Here is a 10,985-nt window from a genome sequence, read left to right as displayed (position 1 = left end):
AGGTTTCAGCCTCTGTTTTCAATCATAATCCAGTTTATAGTGTGCATCCACCAGTCCAGCAGACAGCAGCTACACACCAGAGTCTCCTGGATGATTGTAGCTCAGGTGGAGCTCACGCAGATGGGAGGGGTTGCGGCTCAGAGGTTCGCAAATGCAGCATTGGTTCCTTGGTTGAGTGGATGTTTCCCCATTTCATGCTTAATCTTTTCAACACCTCCTCAGCCTCACTATGACTCTTATGTCTCTTATATATTTAGAAAGTTGGATGCTGACACATAGTTTATACTCATGGACAGTTAAAAATCCTCATCTCACCTCCAAAAATTCAGTGTATACCCCATAGTGGCACTAATTGTACCTTTTGTTAGAATTTTTTGTGGTCATTATATAGTGGGTGTGTTACCTGCCTGTTAGTCCTCCTGTGTCATGTTTAGACCTTTATGGTTTTACACAGCGACACGGAAACAGAACATCCCTGTAACCATAGTAACTCACTCTCACCTCCCTGCTTGAGATGATGCTGGGCTGCTGATGACTGCGATCACCCTGAGCAGCGTGCATGGGAATGATGAGATGTGCACTGAGGACATGAAAGGAAACAAGGATGTGAACAATTACATAAACTATTCCGAGCTGCAGGTCAGTCAGCATATATAGTGTACATGAACCCTTCAAATAACCACATACCAAATGATGTGAAATAAGTAGACGAGCAAGTGAAAACTCATGTCTAAATTGCTCATGTTATCAGAAACACACCGTCATCAAGCTGAATGAGTTGGATCAAACTCAATGTTCTATGAAACTGTTTGAAATACAAAGTCCAGGTAACATGAGGCACACTGAATTCTCCTGGAGTAACACTGAAGGCTGGAGCTGATCTTTCAGCAGCGTCATTAAAGACATGACATAAAGCCTTTACACACTCTGCATCAGAGGATAATTTATAGCTATATACATACGTACAGAGTGTGTGAGGACAGTGTGTTTGCTGACCGTGCTTGAAGACAGTGTTTGTGTGTCACCTTTTCATCTCTTTTTGGAATTGAACTGGCGCCCGCTCAAAATCAACATTTTGGTCATCCTTAGCTCCTATTAGCTGTCGGAGACCTGACTCTGCTGTGCGTTTGTGCAAATCATACATCATGTCATCATATTCTTCTTAAGCTGGCTGATTGCTGACTGCTGACTACTGACTGCTGACTGGTTACTGGTGACGCGGCTTTGCATCTGCATACATTTTAAATGTTGGACCTTTTTGCTTTTATTTTTCTGTATTTCTGCTGTGTTCTTATTGGATGCGAGGAAAGAGGAAGTGCTTTTCCCTGCTTTCCTCAGACTGTGGTTGCTGCTGGAACCACTGGTAAGTTTCGCTTCCCATTCTGACATTTATATTTTATTGTAATAAGCAGTTTTCTCTGTTTTATGTCTCCATTAGCTCAGCAAAGTTTTTAGCCAATCATTACTGCCTGCTTTTATCCTAAAAAGTCGGGGCTAGCCAGCTTTAGCTATTTATCTAAAAGCTGCTGCTAATCTGTACAAGGACTCAGCACTCCAATGAGAAAGACATGGTTATCTAAACAAGTAAGTTTGTGTTTATCAAGCCAAGAAATCTTTTTTATCCTATAAAACAAGCTAAAATATTACTGAAGTTTGAATATTTTCTCATATTTTTTCAGTTTCAAAAGACTACAGTGATTGATTCTCTGTCTGTTGTCATGAAAATAACTTTTAAAGGCTGTATATGTGAATAAATGACTTGTGGTTGTTGTAGTGAACATGTTAGTGTTAGATGGCCGATACACAGGTAATGGTAGCTAACAAGTCACAGCAGCAACACATACTGTACAGTTTCTCAGAGTACAAAGTACACAGGCTCGCATGTCAGCCTGTAGACTGTTAAAACCTTTGGATCTCAGCTAAACATCTTCCATGTTTGTGTAGAGATACATGAAAACAGACTTCTTCCTCTGGTGAGTAAAGCCACAGTAGTTTTTACTATGAAATTGTAATTTCGATGCACCGTTCCTAAGATGAGTTATTTGAGATATTTCTCTAAAAATTCAAAGTTTAATAAAGCATGCTTAGTCTGGCTGAACTGGCAGAATTTAGCTGAGACAACACTACAAGCAAAAAAATATTATTCTATTGAATAATTTAATATCTTAGTAAAATTAAAATTCAATGAAGTGGAAAATGTAATGACTCAAAGGGAAACATCATGTTTTCAATTCATCTGGGCTCAAAGGTACTCAAAGGTAGTAAATATATTTTTGATTAAAAACACACATTTTGCTGCTTAAATGAGGTTTAAGTGGAATTAAGTTTAATGTGACTGTAGAAAGGGGTTGGTCTTCCTGGTATCCATATCCATATTTCAATAAACTCACTATTTAATATAAGACATGGGGGTTTATAAACATAAGGCTGATTTGATCCATTTAATGTCATTTAATGGCAAATAAATGTGTAAGAGCAAAATCTGAATCATTCATAAAATGCAGAAAATGTTTCTAAATATTTGAAGCACCTTAAAAGTTCAGGCCAAGCTCATCATCAAATAATAGTAATTATAATACAAGTAATACCAGTACTAATACTATAGTGTTAATAATGCTATTACTAATAATGATGATAATAATATAATTGAGTTGGGGGTTGGCAGAGGAGCAGACTCAAAAAACGTTGGCTTTTGAAATATCTTTCGGTTGTTGGGGTTTCTTTAATGTGGAATGTTTCCGGGTACACAGCAAAAGAAAGTTTTTCATTCTGTGGTGAAGCTGTGTGGTGTCCCAGTACCAGAAAAAGGATTTCTTTTTTTTCTTCCATTTTTTCTCTTTGACACTTCCTCAGATTTAGTTCTGCTTAAATCCACAGAATCTCCATTCAAACAGAAGTGATGCTCCCTGGAAGAGTGATGGCTCAAACACGAACATGCTAGAAACTTCCTCTTCAAAATACTCAAGTTATTGGTCCATGCTCTAAGTATCTGTGACAAATTAGTGACAGTAATTAGAACTAATGTGTCCTGTGTTAAGCTTGTTGCCATGAATGAGCATGTTGTGTTCGTGTGAAGGTGAATCTACAGTATGCAATGAATCACATGGAGGACCGAGAGGAGGGGGTCCCTCCCCGTAAAACCACTCTGTGTGGGGAAACTGGCAGCCTGACCAAAGCTCAGAGGTGAGATGAAGATCTCAAACTGTCCATGACTCTTCTCCGTATCAGAGCTCAGCATTCGAATCACTCCACCATCGCTATTCACATTCAAAGCTCTGTGTGTGTTGTGTTGAAGCCCAGAACAGCAGCATGGACCAGACTTTCTCAGACCTGGACCTGAACCTGAACTCAGCGGTGTGTCCATCAAGAGTGAAGCGTCCATGGAGCATCCTTATAATTTTAAAGGGCAACATTCTTCTGAAACACAGTGAGTCATCATAATGTTCTGTGAAATGTTGATCTTGTTGGTCTTTTAGCAGTTTCCCTCTGCAGCTGAACTGGTGGTTGCCTGCTCATAGTCCATTTATCCATCCATCCATTCATTCATCCATTTTGTGCCAGTTATCTGGGTCTGGGTCATGTAGCAGCAGGCTAAGCAAGGTAGCCCTTTCAGTACATCCTCTCCCCTAGCCTTGTATTTAACGCCTTCACCATGGGGAGTAAATCAATCCACCATGGTACCATAGCCTCAATCTAGGAGGAGCTGATTCACATTCAGATGTAAGTCAGTCCAGTATGCACCCACACAATTTTCAGAGCCTCAAGCATCTCGGGGTACATTTCATCCAAACTCAGCTCCCCACCAACATCAACATTTCTAACAAGACCTGCAACAAATGGAAAGAAACAATGAAATCCAAACAGGAGTGGTACCCTGACTGAACCCCAACTAATATCTACATGTTCAAGTGCCAAGACTTGTCAGTGGTCTATTCCTCCGGGGATGGATTAGATTAGAATTAGTCTCCATAATAAAAAACAAATGGCCCAACCCAATGACCCAGTGCTGGAGCTGGCTTGACTGTAGGGAAAACCATGCATGTACTTCTCACACTGGATAAAGACAACCATCTGTGCATCAAGAAATTTCTGTAGAAGATAATGAAGCCTGGTAAGATAAATTGAGAAGGTTGCAGGTCTTCTACTCTTACTAAATTGTCTGCTAATTGAGCAGCGCAGCTAGTTCAGTTACTGCTTCAAGTTGAGCTACATTAACTGTAACAGTATCAACAATTTATCAGCTAACATACCCACAGAGGTTTGCATTTTGTTTAGAACGTCAGATTTTTGCCACCAAAACTAAGAATGAACACTGCACTTCATTGTCTATACATTTTTTTCTGACAGGATCCAGCAGCAAAGACGAGGCTGTTCTGTGCCCACCTGTGTGTCCATGAAGAGTGACCGCTCCAAGGGTACACCTATTTGCTTCAGAGATAAGGACAACTCTGCTAAGCAAAGGTAGGAATTTAAAACCAACAAGCTTATTATTTCTTTAACCCTCTCAAGGTTCACATCTATTACTTCTTAGTCTGCTGGTTTAGTTTCCCTTTTCACCACATCTTGTTAAATTTGGATTTGGAACAGGATTTATCGCGATTAAGAGAACTTCCTAACAAGGTATATGTGTGTTTGTTCATATAAATATTTTAAAACCCCACAGAGATCATGAGGAGAATTCAGATGTTCCCAGTGGTCAGTCTTCACAGCAGGATCAAACAGATCTGGACTCTGTATTTATGGTGTGTAAATGTTCAAGCGCAACTACTGCTACCACCCTGACAGACTGGTCTTATTATGCTTCACTCTTTAAACCAGCAGATTTTCAGTCTGTGACGAATGGTTGGATTTTTTGTAGTTTGACGTAGATATTTCTCTGTTTCAGCTGCTCGAGGACAAAATTGGCAGTTTTGTGAAAAATGAACTTAAGAGATTTCAGATTGCTCTGAGTCAGAAGGAGAACAAGCAGGTGTTGGATGGTGAGGATGAAGAGCAATGGAGCTGCAGAGAGGCATTTCTGAAGATAACACTGCACTTCCTAAGGAGAATGAAGCAGAACGATGTGGCTGACTGTCTGATGAGCAGTAAGATGAGTTTACCAACTTGAACATGATATATGTTGGAGAGGTCTATGCACCTATACCCTGTGGTTAATATGCAGCACAGATCTCCATCTATGAATTATTTCAGGCTGCACTGAGAAGCTGTGGAGCTCTGCTGATGAGCTGATTAGACTAAATGGAAGGAGAACATACATAAAACTGATACAAAGAATTACATCGTTGAGGTTTGCATCATCTATTTATTGATTTCTGTTTTGCTTCTGCAGGAAATCAGATGTGCAAGCATAAACTCAAATCCAACCTGAAGGAGAAGTTCCAGTGTGTGTTTGAAGGGATTGCTAAAACAGGAAATCCAACTCTTTTGCATCAGATCTACACGGAGCTCTACATCACAGAGGGAGGGACTGGAAAGGTCAATGATGAACATGAGGTCAGACAGATTGAATCAGCATTCAGGAAACCAGACAGACCAGAAACAACAATCAGATGTGAAGACATCTTTAAATCCCCACCTGGAAGAGATGAACCAATCAGAACAGTGATGACAAAGGGTGTGGCTGGCATTGGGAAAACAGTCTTAACACAGAAGTTTACCCTGGACTGGGCTGAAGGCAAAGCCAACCAGGACATACAGTTCACATTTCCATTCACTTTCAGAGAGCTGAATGTACTGAAGGAGAAAAAGTGCAGCTTGGTGGAACTTGTTCATCACTTCTTTACTGAAACCAGAGAAGCAGGAATCTGCAGGTTTGAAGATTTCCCAGTTTTGTTCATCTTTGACGGTCTGGATGAGTGTCGACTTCCTCTGGACTTCCACAACAATGAGATCCTGACTGATGTTACAGAGTCAACCTCAGTGGATGTGCTGCTGACAAACCTCATCAGGGGGAAACTGCTTCCCTCTGCTCGCCTCTGGATAACCACACGACCTGCAGCAGCCAATCAGATCCCTCCTGAGTGTGTTGACATGGTGACAGAAGTCACAGGGTTCACTGACCCACAGAAGGAGGAGTACTTCAGGAAGAGATTCACTGATGAAGAACAGGCCAGCAGAATCATCTCTCACATCAAGACATCACGAAGCCTCCACATCATGTGCCACATCCCAGTTTTCTGCTGGATCACTGCCACAGTTCTGGAGGATGTGTTGAAAACCAGAAAAGGAGGAGAGCTGCCCAAGACCCTGACTAAGATGTACATCCACTTTCTTGTGGTTCAGGTAAAACTGAAGAATGTCAAGTATGATGGAGGAGCTGCTCCACACTGGAATCCAGAGAGCAGGAAGATGATTGTGTCTCTGGGAAAACTGGCTTTTGAGCAGCTGCAGAAAGGCAACTTGATCTTCTATGAATCAGATCTGGCAGAGAGTGGCATCGATATCAGAGCAGCCTCAGTGTACTCAGGAGTATTCACACAGATCTTTAAAGAGGAGAGAGGACTGTACCAGGACAAGGTGTTCTGCTTTGTCCATCTGAGTGTTCAGGAGTTTCTGGCTGCTCTTCATGTCCATCTGACATTCATCAACTCTGATGTCAATCTGTTGTCAGAAGAACAGTCAACATCCTTGTGGTCTCAAGTGTTTGGAGGCAAATCTGAACCAAAACATCTCCAATGGCTTGCTGTGGACAAGTCCTTGCAGAGCCCAAATGGACACCTGGACTTGTTCCTCCGTTTCTTTCTTGGTCTTTCATTGGAGACCAATCAAACCCTCTTACAAGGCATTCTGACACAGGCAAGAAGTAGCTCAGAGATCAGTCAGACAACGGCTGAGTACATCAAAGGGAAGATCAGGGAGAATCTGTCTCCAGAAAGAAGCATCAATCTGTTCCACTGTCTGAATGAACTGAATGATTGTTCTCTAATTGAGGAGATCCAGCAGTACCTGAGTTCAGGCAGTCTCTCCACAGATAAACTGTCTCCTGCTCAGTGGTCTGCTCTGGTCTTCATCTTATTGTCATCAGAAAAAGATCTGGACGAGTTTGACCTGAAGAAATACTGTGCTTCAGAGGAGGCTCTTCTGAGGCTGCTGCCAGTGGTCAAAGCCTCCAAAAAGTCTGTGTAGGTTGATGAACAGTGGTTCAGCAGGTAGAGCTAGTTGTCTGTGGATTTCAAAGTTGGTGATTTAATCCCTAGCTTCTCCACTTGTATGAGTATGTTTGAACAAGACACTGAACCCCAGATTGCTCTTTATTGTGAGGTCAGTGTCTTGCATGGTAGCTTGGGTAAGCGAGAGACAAACTGTAAAGGGCTTTGGATAAATGCAACCCATTGCTAAGTACCAATATCAAATACCTTTATATCACATACTGGGGAAATAGAAATCATTTAAATTGCCATGTGGTTTTGGTTAATGTTTCCTCAGGCTCAGTGGCTGCAATCTGTCAGAGAGAAGCTGTGAAGCTCTGGCCTCAGTTGTCAGCTCCCCTTTCTCTCGTCTGAGAGAACTGGATCTGAGTGACAACGAGGTGCGGGATTCAGGAGTGAAGTTGCTTTCTGCTGGACTGGAGAGTCCACAATGTAAACTGCAAACCCTCAGGTCAGGATTCAGTTATTCGCTTGATGGCCATGGAATCTCTTTGATTCCATGTATGGTATGTTTTTTTCCATGTTCTTTTTATTCTTTTTTACACTGAATGCTATAGATTTCGGCAAATCTGGTATCAGGGCCCATTTTGACACTTTGCTTAGAAATTGCTGTACTAATTTGTTGTACCGGTTGCGTTGTGGTTCAAACATAATTGCTGCCTGGAATGTATTCACAGTCATAGCTTTTTCAGTTTGGTGCTACATTTATGCACAGGGGGGACAGTGGAGCACAGACAGCATTGCCTTGACGGGAGAATGGAGTTCACATTCTGAATATCAAGTGTGGTTAGGTTATGACAACAGAAGCTCTGGGTAAGACTGGTGAAAGATTGTGGTTTCGAAATGTTTGCTGAATTAATACGTTGTGTTTTGTGCACTGTTGACCATTTCTGTTTTAAATCAAGACCACAATCTTTCCCTAACCTTGACAAAATGCTACCAGTGCCTGAACATAACCATAAAAAAATAATAATGCTGTTGCTGCTATGAGCTGATACTGTATTTAAGATCAGGTCATTTTGGCAGGAAATCAACTAGAAAAGTCAGTGAACATTTTGACACGCATTCTGTGACAACATTCTGTGACTTGCCAGAGCTGTTAATGAACACAATTTCATGTTAACAAAATATTTAATCTAAGCAGTATTACATTTTGCTGTATGGTTCAAATTAGTTGCACGTAAACACAAATCCTGGAAGACAGGGTTGATCTGGGTGTGTGATAAAACATCCAACTGCATAAGCACCTTTCTATAAAATGTCCCCTGAGAGTCCTGCTCCAACCCTACACTGCCATCCACCTGCACTGCTGTCAGCTTCACCTCCATTAGAACTGGCTGGATGTTGTCAGAAGCACTGGCAAAATCGAATAGCATGACCACGCACTTGCCCCAGACTTGACCCAGGCAGGCGTAGATGCCTGGTATACTCAACTCCAAGCCAGGGCTGCTAGGCGAACTGGAGGGGGTCTAAGAGTGGCCTGACCATGGACCGGAGCATCTCCGGGGCAAGTCTCTCCAGGGTGTTCAGAATTTGTGAGGACAATGCCACTGGTCTGTTGTTCTTGAAGCCACTGGCATGTGGTATCTTTGGCACAAGAATAAGACGTCCTCCACAGGAAGTGAAGAGAAGCAATGCTTGCCCCTTTCTCATTTCCTCATTATTGGAGCAAGGCCTTGAATTCCAACTGTTCCAGGGAAGCTGCTCACTGGCCAGCAGGTCAGACTATAGTTGTACTGGGAAACTGCTGTATGTCCAGTGTGAGTGTGGTGAGGGTATACTGGTATTAGAAAAACATCTTTTGTGAATAATTTAGGTTACAGTATGTATGTGTATGTGTCTTTGCAGGCTGTCAGGCTGTCTGGTCACAGAGGAAGGCTGTGCTTTCCTGGCGTCAGCTCTGAGATATAACCCCTCCCATCTGAGAGAGCTGGACTTGAGCTACAATCATCCTGGAGACGCTGGAATGAAGCTGCTGTCTGCTGGACTGGAGGATCGTTGCTGGAAACTGGACGCTCTCAGGTTTGGGCAAACAATATGCATCCACACCTTGTTCTTCTGGTATACTAAAAATCTAGTCAGCAGCAGTTGAACAGCAGTCAGGACTCATGTTAGCTGGAAAATCATTCAGTGTTAAGGTTATTAAATGTTCTTTTTTCGATGTATAAATAGAAAAATGTGGTCTGACTGTGTTTCTGCCTCCAGGCTGGATAATTGCAGTGAAAAGAGGTTGACACCTGGCGTGAAGAAGTGTAAGTGTGAATTAATTTTACTTCATGAGAAAAGAACACTACATACTTAATTTCTGTCTAAATACAAATTTGATGGCTGTCATATCATCAAAAATCAAACTGAAAAGACAAAATAAAATGTGTCCTTACGATACTATGTGCAGTCAGTCTGTCTGTCTGATATGATAGTCTTCATCTGTGTTGTGTGTTGTTCTCTCTATCAGATTTCTGTCCACTCACACTGGACACAAACACTGCAAACCGACAACTTAAACTGTCTGACAACAACAGGAGGGTGAAACGGCTACCACACAAACAACCATATCCTGATCGTGCAGAAAGATTTAATTACTGCTGGCAGGTGCTGTGTAGAAATGATCTGACTGGTCGGTGTTACTGGGAGGTTGAGTGGAATGGACTGGTTGCTGTTGCAGTGACGTACCGACGAATCCACAGAAAAGGAAAGGATGGTGATTGCAGGCTCGGATGGAATGATCAGTCCTGGAGTCTGTACTGCTCAAAGAAATGTTACTCTGTTTGTCACAATAGCAGAGTAACACAGATCTCCCATCCTCCTTCGTCTAAGAGAGTAGCAGTGTATGTGGACTGTCCTGCTGGCACTCTGTCGTTCTACAGAGTCTCCTCTGACACACTGTTCCACCTCCACACCTTCAACACCACATTCACTGAACCTCTTTATCCTGCATTTGGTTTTGGGCTTGGTTCTGGATTTAAGTCCAGGTCTTCAGTGTCTTTGTGTGAGCTGTAGGAAGAACTCTTTGAGTAAAGAAAGACACAGCTGACTGAAAAGAGTGGCCGAAATTGATAAATTTGTGCAATTTCACATGCATGTGCAATAGACATTTTTATTAACATTGATTAACTACTTTTATTAGTAGAAGTAGTGAAATTGTTTCCTAAGAAATGTGTACAAAGTGTACTGACTTTGTATTTGTAGAGAGAAGTTGGAGGTTTTCACATTTAGTGGCCAGTGTACAGGATTTGGCTGTTTTTTGCTGTGTCTGCATGACTCGTGCTTGTTTTTCCTGCTATTTTTATGCATCAGGTCACAACTCTGCACTTGTCTTAAACATATTCATGTTGCCTTTTTATATTTTCATTTGTTCTGGTCCTATTCTTGGGCTGTGTTGTACATTCCTCTACCACAGTATGTTTTTTAATGAATAGGAGTAAAATCACCTGATTCAAATTGTATTTTATTTAGCCTTGTGTTTTCTATTATTTCATGATGAAGAAAAAAGTTGAACTAAATGAATAACAAAGTGGCAATGGAGGAATGAAGCTTTCTGACACACTGAACCATTTTGAAGCAGCTGAGCCAAACAGAATTCATTCTATCAAGTGTTGAACATAATTTAAATTCTGACATCTGCTGGTCGACATTTGCTTTTGCAACTATGTGAAGGAATCCAAATCGACACATTACCCAATGAGGAAAAATTACAATGGCTTAATCAATGTCATGTTTGGATATTTAGTTCATTAAATGAGAGAAACCCTTGATGTGTGTGTGTACATGTCCAAAAATGTGGTGAGGATGGTTTACTAGGATTAAATTTAGATGATTTGTGTCCCCCATTGGAAG

General features: G+C 41.5%; 1 protein-coding gene across 4 annotated transcripts; it reads left to right on the top strand.

The window, feature by feature from the left end:
* The first annotated feature begins 1,399 nt into the window (after positions 1–1,399).
* LOC121621625 (NACHT, LRR and PYD domains-containing protein 3-like) lies at positions 1,400–10,901 on the top strand. 4 transcript variants are annotated; one of them, XM_041958146.1, is made up of 11 exons: positions 1,400–1,584; positions 3,077–3,183; positions 3,296–3,427; positions 4,348–4,461; positions 4,664–4,742; positions 4,886–5,084; positions 5,330–7,121; positions 7,426–7,599; positions 8,997–9,170; positions 9,354–9,400; positions 9,604–10,901. In XM_041958146.1, exons 1-11 carry the CDS (start codon positions 1,558–1,560, stop codon positions 10,146–10,148), a joined length of 3,390 nt encoding a protein of 1,129 aa, XP_041814080.1. In that variant the 5' UTR covers positions 1,400–1,557; the 3' UTR covers positions 10,149–10,901. The 4 variants fall into 4 exon arrangements, 3 of the variants coding, with proteins under 3 accessions (XP_041814080.1, XP_041814081.1, XP_041814082.1); XM_041958147.1 differs by having other exon boundaries at positions 2,878–3,183; XM_041958148.1 differs by having other exon boundaries at positions 1,400–2,985.
* The last annotated feature ends 84 nt before the right edge of the window (positions 10,902–10,985 follow it).

This window comes from Chelmon rostratus, chromosome 18, assembly GCF_017976325.1.
Source record: "Chelmon rostratus isolate fCheRos1 chromosome 18, fCheRos1.pri, whole genome shotgun sequence".
Classification (NCBI taxonomy): domain Eukaryota; kingdom Metazoa; phylum Chordata; class Actinopteri; order Chaetodontiformes; family Chaetodontidae; genus Chelmon; species Chelmon rostratus.
This window is presented reverse-complemented; position numbering and strand designations above follow the sequence as displayed.

Bases quoted from the DNA above. Each gene is read 5' to 3' on its own strand.
- LOC121621625 (XM_041958146.1), top strand. From the start codon at position 1,558: ATGAGAAAGACATGGTTATCTAAACAA. The intron at 5,085-5,329 runs GTAAGATGAGTT...TTGCTTCTGCAG, and splicing joins GGCTGACTGTCTGATGAGCA to GAAATCAGATGTGCAAGCAT. The intron at 7,122-7,425 runs GTAGGTTGATGA...ATGTTTCCTCAG, and splicing joins AAAGCCTCCAAAAAGTCTGT to GCTCAGTGGCTGCAATCTGT.